Genomic DNA, 23,272 nt, shown 5'->3' with positions numbered 1-23,272 from the left:
CAAACTATTTCCCTGATTCTTGACTGCCCTTTGGTTCAGCGGTGCCAGTACTGTTTGCTATAGGGTCAGTATGGCATTAAGTTGTGCTTACTGGGGGATTGACCAGCCGTATATTGTCTAATACAATTAATCTGTCAAATCCTATTAATATTGGTGGATTTATACAAAGAAACCTCCTCCTTTTTCTTATTTTTTTCCCCAGATGTCATTGTTCAAAGAGAAAAAGTAAGTATCTAAAAACTGAAAATCCAGACAACTATTTTAATGATGTGTGAACGGTACATGCCATAGTATTTCTACAGTTACACAAATATGGAAAACCACAGGTCAAACCAGCATCTTCTAATGCAGGCCTGGACTATGGTTTTGGATTCTTGTGAGATAATATACAGCATATATCCCAAGGTAAAAACATAGTTTAGACAAGTTCTGCTACGTGGAAATTCACAGAGTCTATATCCTGTCTTGTGTTTATCCTTGGAATGTATGCACATCAGCAAAACTAATTTCATTTCGTTTTCAGAGAGACAAAGGCCAACATTTTTAGCAATGAAAACTATACTTACCAAAGGACTAAAATATACTTCACTGATTAATTCAATAAATTTTAATAATCAACCTCAGAAGTTTGATAGCCATTTAATATTAAATACTGCCACTCCATCTTATTCTTTGATAGGCCATAAACACTGTTAATTTGAGAACATACTTCCTTACAAGCAAACTGAGTATTTTTAAAGCCAATATTCTTTCCAATTTTCTTGATTATTAAACATTACTCAGAGATAAGTATTCAGTCTGCTATAAATTTTCTTCAGAAACATATTAGTGCATCTAATTTACATCAAGCAGACCCAGGTGAAAAGTTCCACTAGGGATTAACACCAAGCTGTTTGTTTTTTGTTTTTTTTTTTTCAGATTAACTGTCAGTTATACTGTACCTATCAAAGGAGGAAAACTCTTCATTCTTGAGACCCAAATATTTCACCTTAATAACAACACAAATTAAAGGACAGCTTGGCATTCCAAATCAATTCCTGAATCTTAATTTTCAGAGAGCCTGTCCATAACTATTCATATTACTCCTATTTGACAGGACTTGGATACATTTTAGCGTTGTTATTTTACAGATTCAGGTATCTACTTGAAAGGTTTATAACTCCATGTGACAGTTAGAAGGGCGTGTATTTTTCCGTTATTTGAAGTAGGGATTTTGACAACTGTATACATAGCATTAATACATTATTTTGGCCAGTCATCAGTAATGCCCTTATTTCTAACATAGATGTTAAGAGTACAATCTACTTTTTCAACACACAGGCTAATTCGGGCAAACCCCAACCCTGCATCTTTGAACAAATGCATGGTTCTTTAATTATATTGAATAAATGTCACTGAGAGCAATGGTTAACTTACTATACAGGGCAATATCTTCAACTTCTATAAAGCTATGCAGTGTCAAACTAATTATCTGGCCTATACAATCATGTCACATTTATTACTAACATTAGCAGTAAGTGGAAAGAGTGTGGCTCTTCTATTACTGAATTAAGCACAAGTAATTGTTAAGTGAAAGCATAAAGCAGGAATTTGGCTAATAGAAAAATCAAATTTAACAAGGAAACTATTCACTTAGGAAATTGTTTTGGCATTTAACAATTATAATCCCTCAGAAGAAAGGTGTGAAATAAGCAGCAGTTTAAATTTTCTAGACAAGGAATTTTGATGTAATTAAACTTTATCTGATAGCACCGTTTCCAGTAAGCCATGAGAGATGGCAGGCAAATACATTTGTTGATGGCATAATCAAACACTAAGACTGTATTTGCACAAGTCTTCCTAAGAGTGGATTTATATAAGAATCTTTCCAGCATTGCTCCTATCAAAATTTCAATGAGGTGTGAGATTTATTGACCTCAAACATTCCTAGAAATTACACTGCTTTATGAATGAAAGTGCTCTAATATCATCTGCTTTACCCTATAGTTGTGCTACTATTTTTTTAGTTTGTTAAATATTTAGTAGTAAAATCATTGTTTCACTTCTAGAAAAGCAAAAAATTATTCCAGAAAATACTAACTTCTACCTACTATCAATATTGCCTAGGCTATGACTTCATCATTCTCTGTTTCTATTTCTGCAGGATATGTCAGACTAGACACTGCATTATGAAATATTTCTATCATGATGTATATTAAGCAGGAGTATGTGTCAATAATATTGGGAAAATGCAAGTGCAAGAGTACTTCATGTGACAAAGAGTAACAATGTGTTACTGCTGAATCTTTTCAGGAGATTGTCTGGAGATCTGAGGTCTTGTTTTGGCAATACACCATTAATTTCTCACAGCAATAATAGCTTGGAGCATTACTGTCCAAATTCTTCTGTATGAAAACTGAAGTTGCCCACTGTTACCTGCAGTGACTTTTCAGTCATGAACTACACAGTAGGCCACTGTTATCTGATAAATCTCACTGAAGTAAATATAATAGTTTGTAGCTCCATGAAAGAGCAGCAGTCCATTGTCATTTTGTCTCTTTAACTGTGCTTTCAATAAGGGCACAAAATAGGCACAAGAGTAAACGCCCCCTCCAAGTGAGCAATGCCCAGAGAGAGAGGCTGCTGTCGCTGCTTATCTACAATGAGAGGAAAATGGTTTTGACCGCCGATTCTACCTCTGAGCCTCCTCACGGCTAAAACAAGCCTGTAAGGCCACTTATGTGCTCATAGCAATCCTGGGAAGTTTCCCCCAGATCCCCCACCCCATGGTCTTTCAAATAATTATTTACATGCTATGAATGAAGAATGGTAAGTCCTCAGGATCAGACCTTTAATAATGGCCAATTCCCAGTGACATCAAGTACAGCCATTCAGAGATATTTTGTCTGACAGTAAGCTTATTAAACCTTCTGCTTAAGTTTTATAAATAACCTTCTTCTTGCTATTTGAGAATCTGCTGACAGATTTCACAATTTTCATCCCATTTCTCCTGCAAAACTCTGAGGAAGATTTATGGTGGCAAGGACTGCAGGCTGCACATCCTTTTTCAAATCTCTTTTCGGTCACTGGGGTAGCCTTTTCCTGTGCATCCATCCATATACATCATGATGCGATTAGGCTATCGCAGTTTGGGCATATGGGCTGTGTCTGCTATGTGTCTTCTTCACTAGCATTGGAATGTGATCCAACAAGCCCTGCTTCAATCTGCAAAGGCTATAGGCAAAACAGTCCTTTTTAGCAAGCAAGTTTCTTGGACTTTCCTATACAGTTCAAAAGGGATTTGAACTATATTTCTAAGTTCCTTCAGAGCTGAGGTTTGCCAGCATCTTAAGATACAAATATAGAATAATGTAAAACTGCTTAAGTTGTTCATAATTTCAAACTTTATATGCTAGTCAAGCAAACTGAATAGATCTCTGCTTTGAAGTTATCTGTGTGCTAATAAATGTCAGCTATAAGAATTACGAAGCAGTCTCCTTAGCACATCCTAACTAGATTTCTCCTCTGTTCCACAGTGTTTTATTGCTTGTAGCACCATAAAATACTAGAAGCCTGACTTCATAAAGCATTTGTTCTACTGTTTCAGATTCTGTTTTATTTTTTTCAGATGACCCATCAAGACATCTGATTAATTTAATATTGTTAAATTAGAAACAGCATGTGATAATAAACATAACATAAATGCTGCTGCAGTAAAATATGGCTTTTTTTTGTGCTCATCAGTAGGGAAGAGGAACCCTCAGACACATTGCTGATGCCTTCATATCACCCACTCATGAGTGTTTTGAACTAGAGAAAGTTGAAGTCTTAAGTTACTATGATTATGAAATGCATTCTTGCTCTACTTATCCACTGTTAAAGAATATTTAACTATGACATGACTGCAAATCTTCATTCATCAAAAAAAGTAAACACAATTATCATGCCTATCCACCTTGTTCAAGTACGTTCATGACTGTAACAATGAATTTATTTCTCAGGTATTAAGTGCTATATTACTCTGCTTGTGTCTAGAAATAGTTCCCCATAATTTGCATGAACATTTTTAAATGGAATTTAGATTTAAAAAAAAAAAAAAAAAAAAAATCAAACCCTTCTTTTTTTCTGTTTCCTCTGTATTGACCAAGCTTCTAATTTTGTGACATGTTCATTTATACTGACATGACTTGTAACAAAACCTTCATTATACAAGACAGCTAGAAACAGAGCTGTCTTTAACAATGAATCACAAATCTCAATTTTATGATTCGATCAAGTATCTGTTCTGCCAAGCAAGACCAATGTGACAAAAAGATTGAAGAACGGAAACATGAATAGCAAAGCTGTGATGTAAAGCAATGCATGCATATGCTATAGCTTTATTCAGACTTATGTTTAGACATAAGCATTTGTTTTTAATGATTTCTAACTTTTAGTTTTTCCTTCAGATGTAATTATCTTTGTAATTAAAATACAAACAGTACAGTATTTTGTTGAAAATAAAGTACTAATGAAAGCATATATACCTTCATATTATTTTCTTATTTAACACATTTCTTGTTCCCACACACGTTACAGAATTCCTGTGTAGACAATCAAATCAGAAAAAGGATAGAAAAAATGGCACCCACTGACATTCATCAATGCTTGCTGAACAACTCTGAAGATCAAACAGCAGATGTGAACGAAGTGCAGTGGTGAGTGGTGCATTTCAGCAGTGGTGACAGCAGTGTAAAAGCCAAACCAGGTTCCAGAAAGCCATGCACAACTGTCATGTCACAAAATGAAGAGCATCTTCTCAGCTTATCTGCTTGAATCAGCTAATAGTGGTGCTTATTTCGAAAAATAATGTTTTGTAGCTGACAATCTGCTTTAACAAACAGCGTTATTCAGCTCTTTGTATCTGTTGGAGTTTCCATGGAAAGAAATAGGAGGCACTACTTTTGGAGCAATATACACACTAGAAATGAAAGTGTGATTTACAAGCATCAGAAATTTTGGAGAGAACTCTTTTTCAATTGAAAAAGAAATTCTGCTATGCCTACATACTCAAAATATAGTAAGTATTTGTACAGAAATCAGCAACAAATGCTTAAATATATGTTAAAAAATCCATATTCCAGTATTATATTATAAATGAAGTATCAAAATATTATGCCAAATATATTTCATATTTCAGTGTTTAGCATTTCCTAATTCTGGGGTGGATATAGGGGCTTCCACACCTTTTTCTGTATCTATATCAAAAAAACTAACCTTTAAATAAATGATGTATAGTAAAGAATTTTTACCATGATATCATGTAAAGTTTTCCATAGCTTACAGAAACTTAATTTATAAGAAGCCAAGTATTCAGGAAGAATAAACAGGGAGAGGAGACATTTGCTTCAATGTGTTATACTTTTTAAGACCAAATTCTAGCAACTTGATGAAGTACCAGATAGAAATACTGCCAATCTGTTTCAACAGCTTTAGAAACTGCCCATTAATTCCAAAACATAAATTGTTCTGCATTTGTGTACTATACATGAATGAACTGTAGCATAAAAACAAGCAAATAAACAACAACAAAAACTCAACAACCAACTAAACAATATCAACAACAACAATGAAAAAACAACCTGAAACTCAAGACAAATAAGAATTATAGAATACAATTAGCTACCCTTCATTACTAACAAGTTTGAGTCCAAGTGGTGGGATTTAGGCACTACAACACAATTATAAACTTCAGAGCAGCCCTCACAGACCACTACACTAGTTGTGGATCTCTGAAAGAATTACCAGAGTCAGAAGGCATTCATCTTGGCAGTATAGGCAAAACATTCAGGTTTTGTTTTGTGGTAAGCTCTAAATTGATCCCCAATAACACCTTCTGAGTAAACACTAGAAGTTACTAGCGTAAGATTCACTCTGTGACTTTTTTACTATACCATAACTTCCTTCAGCACTTCAAGGAAATTAATGACCGTTATATTTCAGTTCTGCAGTTAACACTGTCCTTGATAAGGAATTCTACAGTCTGCTGAGCCAATGTTGTTTTAACAGGTAGAAGTTTGCACTCAGCAAAGGCAAAAGAAAAATCGTTCCTGAAATTCAGGGTTGACTAGTAGTTCAAAGCAATTCAATTACTGTAACACAGTAAGTAGGAACTGGAATTACTTTCAAACTAAGCTTATTTAATACACCTAAAAACATCTCCTAGCTATAAGGAGTCACACATATACAATTCTGATAAATACATTTTCTTCTATGAAGATATAGACCATAAAGCTGGTTTTGGCTGTTAAAATTTTGAATTAAATGCAAATGGTAGAAAAAATGTCAGGGTCATTGCACTGAAAGGATCAGTAGATTTGAAAGCCAACTGGCAGCTGTACAAGAGAGCTACACATTAGTGGTTAATTCCAGGGCCAGTTCTATTTAACATCTTTAACAATCTACACAGAAAACACCCTTAGCAAATTTGAGGATAACGGCTTGAGAGAAGCAGTCAGCACCTAAATGAAGAGTTAGGCGACTGTTCAGAAGACCTTGACCACTTTGAGAAATAGGATGGCAGAAACCTCGTGAACGTTAATGGAGTTAAGTCCTACACCTCTTGTGATCTCACTGCCCTCTACAGTTACCTTCTCTATACTCGAATGGAAGGTATAAAAAAGAGAGATTCAGACTCTTTGCAGGGGTATGAAGTGAAAGAATAAGGAGCCACAGACATGAATTGCGGAAGAGGAAATTTCAGATTAGATATTAGGAAAAAGAGCCCATAAGCAAACAAGAAATGTAGCACGTACCTAGAGAAATTGTGTGATCTCCATCCTTGGAGATACTCAAAACTCAATGGGACACGATTCTTTGCAATCTGATCCAGCCAGGGTGAGATCTAACTTTAAAACTGACCCTGCTCTGAGGAATCCAAAATTTTGGTCTTCCAGTCCAAAATTACTGTAGGTTTCTCCCACCCCTCCCATCCCTGAAAAATGCTTGCAAAAAAACAAAAGTCTTACATTTATTCTTATGGATATACTCATAATCATGTCTTAAAACAGTGTTACCTGAAAAATGTCCTGTTTTCACAGGTGAACTTGCACAATCTTTTCATAAAAGGAAAAATTTTAAACAAACTCTTTCTTCTTAAATTCTTCTTCAGAAAATACTTTCCACAAACACCCCTTCAAAACTTGTTTCAGGTAAATATGTTGAAATAAACTTAATAAATAATAGCATGAATTATTCATTGGTACAGTATCTGTATTTAAAAATAAATTACATTTGATCCTTTATGAATAAAGCATTTGCCAAATGCTGGTTAGGATGCACCCTACTATATCAGCATTCAGTATTTTCCTCTGCTGATCCTAAGAAATTTAATTATTGTTAATCTACAACGATCGAATTTTACAGCATTTTCCACACCAGTAAAGCTTCAGACTTCTGAGGAATAATTGACAGGTTCTAACCTCTTGCTTGCAACCCAGGTCCACAAGTCTCATGTGCTCCTGGACTGTCTTGGCGCACATACCATGGTACTAGCTGGCATCTGCGCCACTTGTGGGTCTTCCACCTAAAATAAATGGAAATATAAAAAAGGAAATACAGAGAAGAAATGTTTGGCATGATGCCATGTCATTAAAGTACCTCATCCACCATTCACAAGCAACTTTTCTTCTAATTAGCAAATAATTATGAACTATCCCAGGTAAAATTTGGTACTGAAAATACTAAACAGATGAAGAACAGACAGTATTTTAAAAGATATTACTCTGACTCTGGTACTGACAAGTGAAAGTTTTCAAATTCACTTCTCTGATGTCTGGAATCCTCACTATTCCCATTGTTGTTTCACACATTTTCATATCTTTTAGTTAAATACAGTATTGCCTGCCAATGAATTCGCAGGGACAATTTTTACCAGCAACGTATTGAAATGAAAGCAACATATTTCTTTAATCTCAACCTGTTGGTGCTAAAATAAAATTAAATTCCATTTGTATCTCTGAAACAAGTTCTTTCATGGGAATTAGCAAGGGCCCTTCTCTATCAGCTGGAGAAACTAAACACTGGCCACTGATTCAAACAGATAGATTAAAGCATAAAGAATCCTCATCTTTACCACTTTGTCAGGAACATCTAGGCTTTCCTGTGCTATTTATACAGACACTGCAAAATTGCTCCAGAAGTTTTGTCAAGAAATTATGAACCACCAGCTTTCTCTGGTGAATATTAAGTCAAGATGAGGAATTCTGCATGTTAGAGGATATATCAATCGGCAGATTATCACAGGTTTTAATGGGCATGGAAAATGAAAAGTACAGCCCTGTTGCATGGCAGTACAACTCAGTTCTCCTGAACAGAAGCTGCATTTCACTGGTTCGGACAGTTTAAAGAGGAAGGTTTTTTTATCGTACAGAATTTCAAAATAATTGCCAGGAGAGATTTATCTTGAAATGTACTGTGAAATATAAATGAAATGTAATTCTCATTAGTTGCAGTGTTTTTGCAAATGAACTGAAAAAAAAGAAAAAAAAATTATCATTTTCTAAGAAAAAGAAACAAATAAATAGTGGGCCCTATATTCTGTGGGCCCAACTGGTATCCATTTAAAAATCTTGATTTAACAATGTATCCTAATTTTCATAAGAAGTGGAATTCAACAAAGTTTAGCAGACAGCAGAGGCTGAAAAATCATGCACAAGCTGTAATATGTTGAATAACACTACCTGTAGCTATAGCAGATGGGAGAAGCTTCACATTCCTTTTCCTCAAATAAAGTGTCTGGGCACTCGCGACCACCATTAGCAGGGAACTGGATAATGACTCGGTGACGGGACTGTTTCTTTACTATGACAGCTCCTGAAAAGAACAGCAGAGATTATTTTTCCTGCTATTATACAAGACTGGCAACAGTTAAAGAAAAATAGGTTTTAACATAACAGGTATTTGAGTCAATCACTACAATACTGACATACCAGTTTGTCATAAGCAGAAAATTATCCTAACAGATATAACACTTTAATCTGAGCTAAAGACTAAGAAGCAGAGCTAAAAAGAAAGAAACAATAGTAATGATATACAAATGAATATTCTAATCACACTGCTTAAGAGAACAAAACCATCTAACCATCTAAGTTTGCTGATGCACTTCAGTTTTTAAAGCATAAATTTGCTTTAATCGTTGGCATGCAGAACTAGAAGCAGAAATTAAAAAGGATAAATTATTATATTTTGTTATTTTTTCACTTACTAACTGATTAAATCAGAAAATCTAATTGTGTTTTTTTTTAATCTCCATAGTCAGAAATATAACAAATTTAATTTAAACTCTTGGTTCTCCCCACGCTGGGCTTTAGTTCTTCTTATGCTCTCATTTTCCACCTGGGACTAGCATTACCCTAGCTAGGTATGTAAAAAATATTTCAAAAGAGTACACATTACATATAAATATGAACTTTTATTTTCCCATTTTATAATAAATTTATGGTTTATAGTTATCAAACATTATAATAACTCACTATTAATGATAAACAGCAAATGATCCCTGTAGGAATTGTTATTTTAATCAGCTTTGGATATCAGAATACAAAGGGAAATCCCTGAAATGTATATTAATTTTATAGTGATATATAATGCACTGATATTATTATGTAAAAATCTTGGGTTTTCTTTTTTCTTTTCTTTTTACTTTTTTCTCTGAGAGCTGTAGCACAGACATTTGGCTGACTGGGTTGATACCAGCTTTGGTGAGTTACTATAGCAGCTGCAGTTTGTCTGCACATAGAAGCGTACTGGACCACAGCCAAGCAATCATAATTAGGAGCAAGCAGTAGGAGAACCCCGGCAGTGTTTCTCCATCACTTGGCTGCTTTTCAACACAGAGGAAAATCTCTGGTCCTGAGTCAGCCAGCTCCAGGAGAAGCCAGGGGCTGGCACATGGACAAGACAGACTTGAAGCCCATTGCTGCTGACTGGAGTGATTACACAAATGGGTAAAGCCCATGAAAAATTGTGTAGAAGTCTGAAAATATTGTTTGACTCATAGAGTAGACAAAATGCCCATGTTGGTTAAAAAACGCACTACTTTACATCAGAATGCACCCTAGTTTGTAGTGAATATTCATGAAGATACACACATTCCATAATAAATTTTCTTAAAATCCACAGAAATGAGAACAGGACAGCACTTGTCCAAAACAATCAGCTCCAACAAAAACACTGTAGAAAGAACAATTAATTCATTAGTATTACTGTGAAAAAATAAAGTATTTAACAATGAACAAATATTTCATAGATTCAGATTCAATATTATTAATTATTTGTTCTTTGTCAAAGGGTATAAATTTAATCTTTATAACATTTCATTTCTCAGATTGGACTGAGAGGTACTATGAATTACTGTGAAAACGACTTATGCTTCTGTACTTCGTAAAGTATAAAGAACTGACTGTAATACTTGAAATATGTATATTTGATGTCTTACATCTTATGTCATCGTACATTCTGATAATGTGGTAGCTGTGAGAAATCATCACAACACACAGGGATTAGCACCCCATGGAACAAGAGTTATTACAGATTGTGTCTTTAATGGTACATATTAGTAAAATAACTCCTCTTTAACTTAAAAGAGAGAAAGAGATAAGACAGAACAATGCAGGCAATATAAAGCCAGTTATCACTTTGAATACAACTACAGTGTAATAAAAATTCAAGTGAGACCTCCACTGTTTTCAAGGGCTTTGTCAAGTGTATTAAAATGGTATTCCTATGTATGTTTAAATCAGAACACTAACATCAATTAAAAATTAGCCTATTTCTTTTACATTTTCCTTCATTTTTCTTTAGGTGTAAGGACAGGCAAAAGTCAGAGAGTTTTGAAAAATTATATGCATATGCATCTTGGGATATACAGTTTCAGGTTTTCTGATGAGCAAGCAGCACATGTAATTTCAAAGACAAAATCCAAGTGCTTTATAATACATTCAAATACATTCAAATATAATTCTGCAGTCATAGAAGTATCTCTGTTGGTGATATACAGAGAAAGCTGTTTACTGTCTGACTATTTATCAAGTGAAAATGTGAGAGAGAGTTTAGTAACAAAATAAATAGAAGAGAAAATAGAAGACATTCTTGAATGGGTTTTTCAGACAAGAGTCTTTAACTAGAAGTTATAAAGAGCTTTAGAAGCTACTGAAAAAATGGTTCTACACCGTTTAATTAACAGAAACACTACTTTTTTCCCAGCAGTTGCAATATCAGCTCTGTCAGTTGTATCTTCTGTCAGGAGGAGGTCTGTATAAGTATTCTGCCAAAACCAACTGTTAGTCTGACTACTTAAAATCTGTCCACATGGACACAATGGACAAAATTACCTTCCTGACACGAAGAAGGACACAATGTCCAGTCGCTGAATGGAGTCACAATACAATCCCTTCTACAAGGAAGCAGACAAGGCCTCACTGTTTCTGGTCGGAGGTTTTCAGGGCATCTGAAAAAAAAAAAAAAAAAAAAAAAAAAAAAAAAGATACATTATCAGATAAATGGTAGTTCTGCAGTGAAGTGATGAATCACAAGAGATAGTTGGATGCCTGCAGGCACACAAGGAGAGAGATAGTTGCCCAGAACTCACCAGGATAGAGTTCAGAAACAAAACCTGTTATAAATTAAATACATCTGGTGGAAGCAAGTCAAAAATGGCACATTCTACACCTAGAGACTGAAATTAAAAAAAAAACCCTCAGCAATATCATTCCGCTCTCATCATTCCAAACTTTTGCATTTTGAGTGCTATTTTCCAGATTCTAAATTATTGTAAGGAAAAGCCATCTTGCTTAGCTTAGCAAAATAAATATATGGCTCTTCATAAATTCACCAGAATTTTGTAAGGAGACATACCTGACATTAGCACCATTGTAAGCTCACATTTAGGTATAAGCTGACCATGGTCTTATGACAGAAGCTAGAAAGGGTTTGAAACAGGTCTGATCAATGAGACAGTGAAAGACTGTCAGAAGAAACAGGAAACCCTGCTTGCTTTAAAAAGAGGCTTGATAAAAAAGGTATTATTAAACTACCACATATGGGGCTCATTAACCCAGGTCATTTCCTGGGTTCGATGTCCCCATTCTTTCATTAAGAGGAATCAACACTCTACACTGTGTTATGTCTTCAGAAAGATGCAATAGCTTTTGCAGAAGTACTGCAAATCTTTAAAATAATTTCAAAATGGGTATTGCCCTAAAAGCGCACAGTGCAGACTGTCAGAAGATTGCATAAAGATGTACAAAAAACATCACTTCTACATTTTGAAGCTTTTGGCTCATTAGAAAAAACACGTAACTATCATTTTCCTCTTATTGGCTGGCAGGCATTTTGGACCAGAGAGATAAGATACTAACTTTGTATTAGATTGAATCAGCTTGGAATGGTTAGCTAGCATGAGGCATCTTTTCTGCCAGGCTGGAGGGAATGCTGGCAAGTCAAATGAAAAACTGTGAAGAAAATGTGGCTTCTGTTGATGTATGGAATTACACCTGCGTCAGCAGGGGAAGAAGAATAGGGGAAAGGAGAAGGAAATGGTTGTTGCCACTTCACAGGAAAATGGTCTTTGGCAATAACATTTGCTAGTTGTCTGTCTATGAGTAATTCATTTTCCATTCTTAAAATATGATGATTTATTGCAAACCAGCACCAACTTCTTGGCTGCAATAAGGCCCTCTCATAATGACATCTCCATTCTTCCTTCCTTGTCTCTTAAAATTCCAGCATGAAGAATCATCACCTCTTCATAAACTCTGCCTATTTAAGTTAAATTTTGCCTTCTTGTTTGCATGAAATTCATAAAACCAGATGACGTATGTGTGACTGTACTATATATAATCAAAATGATCTGTCAGCAGTTACATACAAGTACATTTTGAGGGTGGAAATTCAAAATGATTCTGAAGAGGCTTACTAATAGCTTTTTGCTTAAGGAACAACAGAAATTACAACCATATAGAAAAATTTGCATTATATACATTCATTGTTTCACTTACAACTTCATCTTTCAGAAAAAAAAGTCATTTCTCTTCAGATCCTTGGGCAAGGCAATTAGTTCAATTAGAACATCATTTCTATCTTTTATATTGTTTGTATTTTCTATATGTGGCTTACAGCAACGTATTGATTTTTTTGGCATTTCTTACTCAAGGTCAAATTAAACAGAATAGATACAAGCTGAAGTCCGTAACTTGTGAGGTAGATAAAGCGAATAATATTGATTCTATCATACCATAGTAATCTTTTTTATTAAGGGGAGTTTAAAGCAAGGTTCCTATTTACATTTCCATGTAAAATGTCTGGTTCTTTTAAAAATGATTTGGTGATTTTAATGTGACAACCTGAAGGATAAAACAAGATTTTTTTTCTCAGTTCACTTGGTTCATTTATGAAATAAAAAAGTCCTCCTCTCAAAAATCTAAGGTCAGGCTAAAGGCAGAGATGGTAACATTTAAAAAAGGAAGATAAATCATTAGAGTTTTTTAAATAAAAGATATAATGATATTATGACTGAATAGAACACAACTTAATGCAGATATATAACAATTTAGGTTATTGAATGGACTGGTATTATTTTCCATATTTCCATTTAAAGTAGATTATAGATTAAATAAGTCCACTTCTGAATAACACAAGGAATGGCTGGCACTGTGCAAGTATTTTGTGTGAGAACAGCTGTTTCATGAACTTTCTAAAAGACCTCTGCTCTCAGCTCTTCCAGCCCTAAATCTCTCCTGAGTAGGATCTATTTTCAGACTGCCGAACTGCATGGAGATATCATCAAATGTGTTTAACTAGCAGCTAATCTGTACTTAACCCTGGTCATAAATAATGCTGGGAAATTAAACCACTGGGCTAAAGCAATCTCTTAGAAAAAAAAATTATATGTGGAAAATATCTGAAAGGAAAGAAGTCAAACTAATCTTGTGTCAGAGCTTTACTGTGCTTGACCTCAGTTTGCTTCTGAAATTGCTATTCAGTAGGTTATACTATAATTAGACCCCCCATGCTTATGTAGGGAACTACTCTAATCCGCATAGCACACTGCTTGTTTTGAACTACCGGAACTATCTCCAAATTGTGCTATACTGCCTACACACCACAAACACACCTCAGGACTTTCATCCTGATTCAGCCTGATGATGGTAAGCAGCCAACTGGGTTATGCAGTCAGATGTCAACACAGTCACTACTCTAAATATCACCCATAAAAATCAATAGTGCGAAAAGTACTTTGCAGACGTTTAATAGCTTTAGCTTTGTATTTTTAAAATATAAATTGTTCCTTTGTAAGAGCACAAAGATTGAGAGGGGCATTTGTCTTCACATGCACTCAATGCACACATCTAGACCAGCAAAATCCAAATTAAAGTATGAAAGGATAATTTTTTAAGATCTTTACTTTTTTGGGCCCACTTGTCCCACGTTGACCCTCACACAGATGACTTTTCTTGTCTGCATCCCCACAGAACAGGTGGCCTCCCCATTCCAGCTGGCAGAGGAGTTGAAAGCAGACACAGATGCATCCTCTATGCACTGTCCCCATGGGCCTGTCTGCCAATGATACACAGTGCAAGAGTGTTCGTTACAGCTGCGTGTTTCCTGTAGTGCACTACTATTTGGACACTGTACTCCTCCTGGAACAATAAAACAGGGCATAAGTTCATGTAATGGAAAAAAAAAAAAAAAAAAAAAAAAAAAGTTAAGTGATTTACTAAGACAAACAAATAAACGAAAATTTATGAAATCTCATCATTTCAATCACATGAATTAAGTGTTGTCCTTTCTTCCTCATCCTCATATGCCCAATATTCACTCTGGCAAACTTAAGTTTGTAGACCACACAGAACAAACATACTTAGACAGTAAATTTAAATTCATATTATGAGGATGATAAAATAATCATAAATCATATGACACACTATTTTACCTAATATCTTTGGGTTACTCTACAGCATTTTTATTTCGTGGTTCCCTAAAAGACATTGTAAGAGAGAACGCAGGAAGGCTCTAGGCAGAAGAAATGGTTAAATGTGCTAGTTATGTACGTCTAGAGACCACTGCTTATGTCTAATTCATGGATCAATTAAAAAGATTTTTGGAGCTCTTGTCCTAGTTCCCAGTGGATATTCATCCATGTTACGTAATTACCAAAGTGGATGACACAGCTGGCAATTTCTGGTCCAGACTGAGATAACAAAGGCTGTTGCAGGTTAAGATTAAAATGCATTCATGTGCTCATAATTGTGAAGAAAAGCTCAGATAATGTTACCTTTGTTGCACCCAATTTCAGATGTGTTCAGTTTTTTACATTCAAAAAACTGAAAGCTAATTTAGCCTCCCAATCCTGGATAAGTCAAGAAGAGGTCTTTCTTACCAGACTTGATTTAGGATACTAGATAGGTACTAGGATATCTAGCACTGTGAGTACAAATCATGTTTGCTAGACCTCTGGTGCTACTACACACACAGAAACTAGGTTTGCGAATTTACTTAAACATTCAAGAACAGCAGGACTCCTATTCCCAGATGATGGAAAACCAAGGAAAATCTACTTAAAAACTTCTTCCCTAAAGGACAAGAACAGTCTTTTAGAAAGGAAAGTTAACTGAAAGAGGAGATTTTTATAAGCTCCTGGGGATGAAATACACATTTATTTTCTTTGAGGAGAAAAACACATGCTCACACCAAGCACGTCAGGAAGCACATTAGCTTTTATGTCCTACCACAGAAATTTAGGTTGCCCTACAGACATGCAAGAGGGAATGGGTTTTAAGCACTTATCACTGGGGGTGATTAAACGACTAAATAAGTATAACATAAGAAACAACTGCTTCAAGTACTCCAACACCACTATCACAAGAGGTGAAAATGCTTTATACTCTAAGTTACTTTTGTGGAACTTTTAGTTTTGCAGCAAACGTGCTGGGGAAAAAAAAAAAAAAAAAAAAAAAAAAAAAAGGATTATCTAATGAGATTACAGGATAAAATCCAAATTCTCAAATTTTTTTCCATGGGGACATTTTAAATGTCTAAATTAAGGCTGAAAAACAGTAATGTAACCAAGAAAATGTAAATACCACATTATTTGAGAAGTCATAAAAAAGACTATTAATAAGTTTTGTAAAAGGGGATTAGAAACGCCTTACAACTTATGAATGTGACTAAAAAACAAGTAAAATTAAATTGGTTTTGACTCAAAATGGATGTTACTCATGTCTATCAGAATTGCTTTAAATATATTTTAATACACATAATACCAAGAAAAAACCCTATTATTTAAATTTGGCCAAAAAAGGGAAATAAAAAAAAAGGGTAAAACAAAATTAACATTACATAGAAAGTTCCAAAAAGTCATTGAAGTAAATTCCTTCAGGAAATAAGTGTCCTTCCAATTATCACCAGCACATACAAGAATACAAGAGCAAGGAAATTAGGAAATGTAGTATATTTTGAGAAAAACAAGAAAGATAGTACAGTCTTTTGTTTTGCATAGGAGAGAAGACTGATCCACAAAAGAAGGAGAATAAGCATGTTTCTCTAGTAGAAGGAGTATAGAAACAAGAATATAGAATATAGAAGAATATAGAAGAATATAGAAGAATATAGAAGAATATAGAAGAATATAGAAGAATATAGAAGAATATAGAAGAATATAGATTTTTTTTTTAAAGTTGCTAAGCTGTTTACTGACATCCAATGCTACCTCAGAAGAAACACATGGGAAATTCATAAATTCAAGACAATTTGTTAAATTAAAAGTTTATAGGTGGACAAGAAGTGTTTCTTCAGGAATGGATTCCATAATCACCAGTTCCTAAGAACATAAATTGAAAACTTAGAATCAATTTTGACAGCTACGCAAGACAGTATATTCAGGCAAAAACAATGAGTGATGCTGACTTGTAAGTAAACAGAAAACTGGAGTGTGAATGTCTGTAGCTCAGTGGGAATCCAATTCCATTCAAATAAAAATAATATTGAAAAAAACTGTAACGAATGAAAAAAATGTGGAAATACAATTGCTGAAAGATTATACAATTATCAGCAGTATTAAATATTACTAATACCAAAAACACAGTATTTAATCATGAATAAGTATGTCGTTCTCTCCAGAAATACAGCATTTCCTTGTGCACCCTCAAATCAAGTACACTAAAAGAAGAATAGCTTGGAAAACTGGCACTTAGAAATATCCTTTATAACATCTGCATAGGAGTAAGAAGATCAGTGCTACTCAGCTTCAAGAATCAAATGAAGACAGGTTTAATAGGAATATAAAAAAACAATGAATATTGCAGGGAAAAAATGGTTATGAGAAAAAGGGACAAGTGACACTAAATACGTTTTATATAAATAAATAAATGGACTGTAAACTACTCCTTTGCAGTATTAAAAATGATCATTTTAAGGTATAAAAAACAGTTGGATTTGAAGTATTTCTTTTTGTATTTGAATACTTTGGAAAAGCACATTTGGAAATGAAAGGCTAGTTTCAGAGTTTTACTTATAAAATAGTACAGTTAAGATGGTAGCTTCTTGGAATGCTTTAAAAGACTTGTCACAGGCATAGCTTGCTTTTCTGCCTGATTTAAAGCTCATCATGGGAAAGACATGTTGCTCCAGAATATTTAAGGATTGGTTTTTATAATCCAGTGTGAAACTGTCTTCATAACTTATAAATTTTGAAATGTCTAACACTTTTCAAAGCATTTAAGGATCATTCTTATTAATCATTTTGCTATCCCTCATTTTACAAATGCATGTCATTGAATACGTGGTATTTCAAAACAGCTAGAATAAAAGTTTTCTCAAAGTTTGAGAAAAGAGATGTGAATGACATTTCTCTTGTAATTTAGAGAGTGATTTTTTTTGCCATAGGAATAAGGTAGGCGGTCCTTGAAGTAGTAACGCTTCCTGAAGACTGATGTGGTCAGTGCGTGCAGACTACTTCTGTATAAAAAGTTGATGTTGGTGCATAACACTTGTTCCAGTCCTGCAGTAATTCACACTTTCTTGCATGTCACATATTAAACATGCTAATCAAGATAAACTTGAAGAACAACTCTGAGAGACCTCTCCTCTAATTCATAACAGGACAGAAGTTTAGGTGCATCTATGGATGACAAGAAGTTTGTCGTCAAGTCTTTCCTTGCATATGATTTGAATCCCAAATCTCCAACACGAGGCAGGAATATTACCTGGGTAATATTCTGAGTAAAAGGAAGCACAGTAATATCCTTTCCCTAGCTTTCCTTCACACACAGGTATCAAGTGAGTTTGCAAGTCTAGCTTGACAAATCACCCATTCTAAAATTACATATTTAATGTGTTCACGTTTCAGTTGAAATCAGTTAAAACTCAAAATATCCTTGGTTTATCCGAAACTGATCCTTGGATGAATAGGGAATTTTTAGAAAAATAATTACTGAATTATCTGTTTCCAGATTTAAATAAAAAATGCTGTTATTTCAAGACGGACAAATACAAAAATGAAAAACAAATCCAATAAGTACAAGAAGAATAAACAACTTCAAAAGCCCTAAGTATAACTTCTTTTACAGCCATGAAGTTAAATCACACTGGAATTTTATCAGTAATAAAATTTTAAAGCATGTCAATCAGAATTTGCCTAGAGTTGAGAAGAAACTCCTTTGACCCAGCTATTCCTTACAGGTTCAGTAAATCAATCTTGTAGATATATGAAATGTATGAGCTACTGGCCTATCAGACAGAATACCTGATTAGATATATGACTGACATTTTATGCTAGCTAACTCAGAGATGCATAATAGTCTGTGACATATGAGGTCATCCTGAGTAGCCTTTTTGACATTATACTCTGGCAATATATGAACATATAATAGCCACAGTAAGACAATGGCATGCAGGCTGTAACATGTAGGGCACACATACAACTGCTTTAAGAACGTTTCAAACAAAAACAGAATTAAGAACAATTCTACTGCATTCAGATTTTTAGATTTTTATTCTTTGCTTTTGATTTTTTTAATATTTACTTTTCCAAAAGTTTTGTATTTTTACTACTGATAAAAACTTGGAATGCATCCACATTCATTTTATGCTAATTCAATATACAATCAATGTAGATTTCAATATAGAACATTCAACATGTTCTATATTGAACACAATATAGAACATTCAACATGTTCTATATTGAACAAACGTAAGTTAGTCAGCACAACTAACCTTTCCAAAAAAATTTAGAACCCTTTTAGTAGTTTTTAGTCTGAGGACATGGCTTGCACAAATTACTTATAGTGCATATTACTAATTATATAATACTTTCTGTAACAAGAAAAGAAAAAAAAACATAAGTAGAAAGCTGAACAAAAGTAGATAGACACTATATTTGAACAAGATAGGCTAAGATGTATATGATACCATTACTAGAGTACATATGCAGAACAATGTGATGTACCAGGTAACGTCATTATGTCCTTTGCTATTTTAAATTTGGAGACAAGGATTTCCCTGAGTTTCTTATCCTGCCATGATGTAGGAGAGCTGCTCTAGAAGTAATGGCTCTGCTTTATTACGCTGGTCCACACTGTCAGAGTTGGATGTTGGTGGTGTGGCAATAGAGGCCAAACCTTCCCACCAATATTCCATTACATGTTGTTGCTATGTGGCAGACAGCAGCACAGAAGCAGTCGGACAGAATGGTGTCTGACATGGAAGTGTGTATGAAGCAAAGGTAAGGAACTGAATTCCTCCTTGTGGAAAAAACGGCACCCATTGACATTCACCAGTGATTGTTAAATGTTTATGAAGACTAAACAGCAGATGTGAGCACAGTGAGTGCTGCATTTAAGCAGCACAAACAGGACTGTGAAAGACCAGCCATGTACAGCTGGTATACCATGAAATCAAGAGCATCTCAATCAGCTTATCCACTAAAATCAATAATGGTTGTGACTATGTTGAAAACCAGTGTTTAGTAGGTCATTTTCTCTATTTGATAATGTGTTCATTGTATCTGCTGTAGTTTCCATGGAAATAGATAGGAGACATTATATCCAGAGTGACCTATGTATATCTAGCACTCTGGAGAATATATTCAGATAACACTGAGAACAGTGACGCAAATGAGTTATTACCATGGGTACACTCACAGAGAGAGAAATTTATAAATAGTTTCACCCTTCAAACCTTCAAGTTGAGGACAATGATCTCAGAAAAGATATCAAAATTGTTGTTTTGAGAACAGTTTCCACATGGATTCACAAACTATATAAAATGTTCTCAAGAGGAGACTACTCCCTCTTCCCCTTTGCCTATGGGTGCATGTAAATAATCCCATTCCAGATGGGCATTAGCATGATGCGTTTGATGCTCTGTAGTGCATGGTTTGACCACATAGAAGAGAAATTGCTCTGGATAAAGAAACACTCATAGGAGCACATACAGCAGAAATTAGTTTCTAGCTGGAGAAATAGGCAGCATGGGGCTGGAGAGGCAGTCAGTAGAAAATGAGCTTAGTCATTCTGTACGCTTTGAACTTGCTAGGTTTGTAGACTCAATTATCCTTGACTAGCAGTAGGATGGGTACAATCAAGGACTCGGAGAAAAACCTGGACTCCATATGCCATCTCAGAGGATACATTTAGCCTATTTATAGGTTGGCAGTAGACTTGCACATTCTTTCATTAAAATTAATGTACAATCCTGATGTCATAGGAATTGTATATTTGTATACAATCCTTTTTAATTGTCCTATAGTGTTCTGAATTAGAACTCCCAAAATCGTGGCTATACTATACACAAATTACTGTAAAAAATCTTCCCTAGACTGGTCTTACTCTTCTATCAGCCATTCAAGAGAGAGTCCAAAAATCTAGAAGAGAATACATTTGGGACTGTTTGCCTGAATAGAACTAATTGTTTCAGGACTCAGTTTTAGCATGTAAGTGGCATTATTAGGCATACATGTGACAAGTCTTGAACTCATGATTCATAATTACACAAGACATTTAGAGAATTTTCAGCACCAGTAACATGCATTTTTATAAGCTCTGAATAGAAACAGGACTTGCACTTAAAAAAAAAAAAAAAAAAAAGGCTCCCGTTAAGCTTCCTTTTTATAACAGCAGGATACAGACTTTCAGAAACATGAATATATTCTCTGCCACAGAGCATAAAATGACCTGCCAGCATCAGAAATGCAATCAGTGTTTTATGTTTTGGAAACATGGCTGATGAAGTTTTGGAGGTTAAAAGTCATTCGGTTTGTTCTTATTCAGCAAATGACTAAAAGATGTAAGAGACTTATGGGAAAAAAAGAGGTGTACTGGCTCTGGCTGGGACAAAGCTGACTTTCTTAACAGCAGCCCATACAATGCTGTGCTCTGCACATGTGGCTAGAGCTACTGTTTTGGCAGCTGCTGAGCAGTGCTGGCACTTCACCAAGGCTGACTCCCAACCCCCACAAAGCCATTAAGGGATGAGCAAGAGATGAAGCAGTTGACCCAAACCAACATCCTTATCATATGGCATCATGTTCAGCAATAAAAGTTGGAAAGGGGAAAAATGGGAGCCCACTTATGAAAACATCTGTCCTCCTAAACAATTGCTATGCACTGAGGCTTTGCTTCCCAAGATGTGGCTGAACTTGCCTGCTGGTGGAAAATAGACAATAATTATTTCCTCCTTCTTTCCTTCTGCAAGGTTCCTTGTAATTAAATTTCCTTTTCTCAACCCATGATACTTTTATTTAATAATATTTTTTTCCCTTGCCTCTTCCTTTGAGGAGAGGGAGTGAGAGAACACACAATGAAATTTAGTTGGCCATTTGTATGAAACCATGTAAAAAGCCTAATTGCAGTGAAACACACACACAAAACACCCAACCATGAACCAACGTTTTTTGAATATAATACAAGCAAAGGTGAGGAGTACAATCTAGCCAGAGTTGTGACTACACTTAAGCCTTGGAAGACTCTTTTATTTACAGGGGCTGTTTCAAAAGTAAAGCTTCTTACATTGGTCCACAATGTAAAAGGCAAGTGTTGGAGGTATGGTAGTAGAGGCTAAACCTTCCCGCCAATACTCCATTACATTTTGTTACTGTGCAGCAGATAACAGCAGAGCAGTGGTCTGACAAGATGGTATCTGACATGGAAGTGTGTATGAACCAAAAGTGAGTTATTTAATTTCTCTGTGTGGAAAAAATTGTACCTGCTGACATTCCTCAATGCTTACTGAATGGAGACAAGACAGTGGCTGTGAGCACAGTGAAAACTGGACGGCGTAGGCAACGTTTTCCTAGCAACAACACTATCATAGCTGCTGTGAAACAGTGGGTCACCTCTGCTACTGCAAATGTTTACAAGCACAGCACACAGGCTTTTATCACTGGTGAAAATGTAGAGCTAATGGTGGCAACTATACTGAAAAATATTGTTTTGTATCAAACAGTGTTACTGTTCTCTTTTTTTTCTGTTTAGTTTCCAAGTAAATAAATAGGAGACATTACTTCTAGAGCAATCTACTATTTATGTGTTTTTATTCTCTGTTTTTACAAAGTGCAAAGGAGCAAGATGTGAGTGAATTGCTATAAGCTAGGTAGAGATGTCAGCTTCTATTCTTAAAAACGTACAGAATAATCTAATATCGGAAGAATAATGAGGAAATCAGGATTAGAGGAAAAATAAAGTGCTACAACATCTAGGTAACAATTTCAGAAGTATTTTAGAGATTTTTTTCATTACTACCTGTTTGAGACCTGTCAATCTTTATAGTCATAACTTGATGCTGATTGTGATCATTTCACAACAGACATAAAAAAAATTCCTATACTTAAAATTCAACCTATGCTTCACTGCTTTGCTGCATTTGTTGTCTTTTATATTAGCCTGAGATGTGTTAAGTACCAAAGTCAGAATAAAACAAGTACTTGTTTTGAAAAAGAAGCATAAGAACATGGAATCATTTTCTGGATAAATTCACATTTCCACTTGTGTGGCATGGTATTCAGGATGTTAATTTTTTACTTCCAGTAAAACTGCATAAGCATATGGAAAATCAATTTTCCGGCCCTACATGGAAAAGCAAAGAGTATGTAGAGATACATCTGTTTACACTACTCTCTGAAAATGCAGCTCTGTATCTCCCTCAAAATTAGTCTATTTGACACGTTATGAAAATTAAAAAAAAAAAGAGAGAGAAAACATAAATGCATTTTACTTTGTAATGTTAAGAGCAGTTTTACTTTGTTGCTTACATTCATTCA

At 34.9% G+C, this 23,272-nt stretch overlaps 1 protein-coding gene across 1 annotated transcript in view; it reads right to left on the bottom strand.

Moving 5' to 3' along the window:
* Window positions 1-23,272, bottom strand: part of THSD7A (thrombospondin type 1 domain containing 7A) — a gene marked incomplete at both ends in the record, with an annotated part of 184,030 nt that overhangs the window by 40,838 nt on the left and 119,920 nt on the right. Inside the window, 4 exons of the mRNA XM_079538128.1 lie at window positions 7,440-7,543; window positions 8,700-8,832; window positions 11,352-11,467; window positions 14,423-14,657. Of these exons, the coding sequence (XP_079394254.1) occupies window positions 7,440-7,543; window positions 8,700-8,832; window positions 11,352-11,467; window positions 14,423-14,657 (588 nt within the window). The remainder of the gene's footprint in view (window positions 1-7,439; window positions 7,544-8,699; window positions 8,833-11,351; window positions 11,468-14,422; window positions 14,658-23,272) is intronic.

This window comes from Tetrao urogallus, assembly GCF_951394365.1.
Source record: "Tetrao urogallus genome assembly, chromosome: 7".
Classification (NCBI taxonomy): domain Eukaryota; kingdom Metazoa; phylum Chordata; class Aves; order Galliformes; family Phasianidae; genus Tetrao; species Tetrao urogallus.
This window is presented reverse-complemented; position numbering and strand designations above follow the sequence as displayed.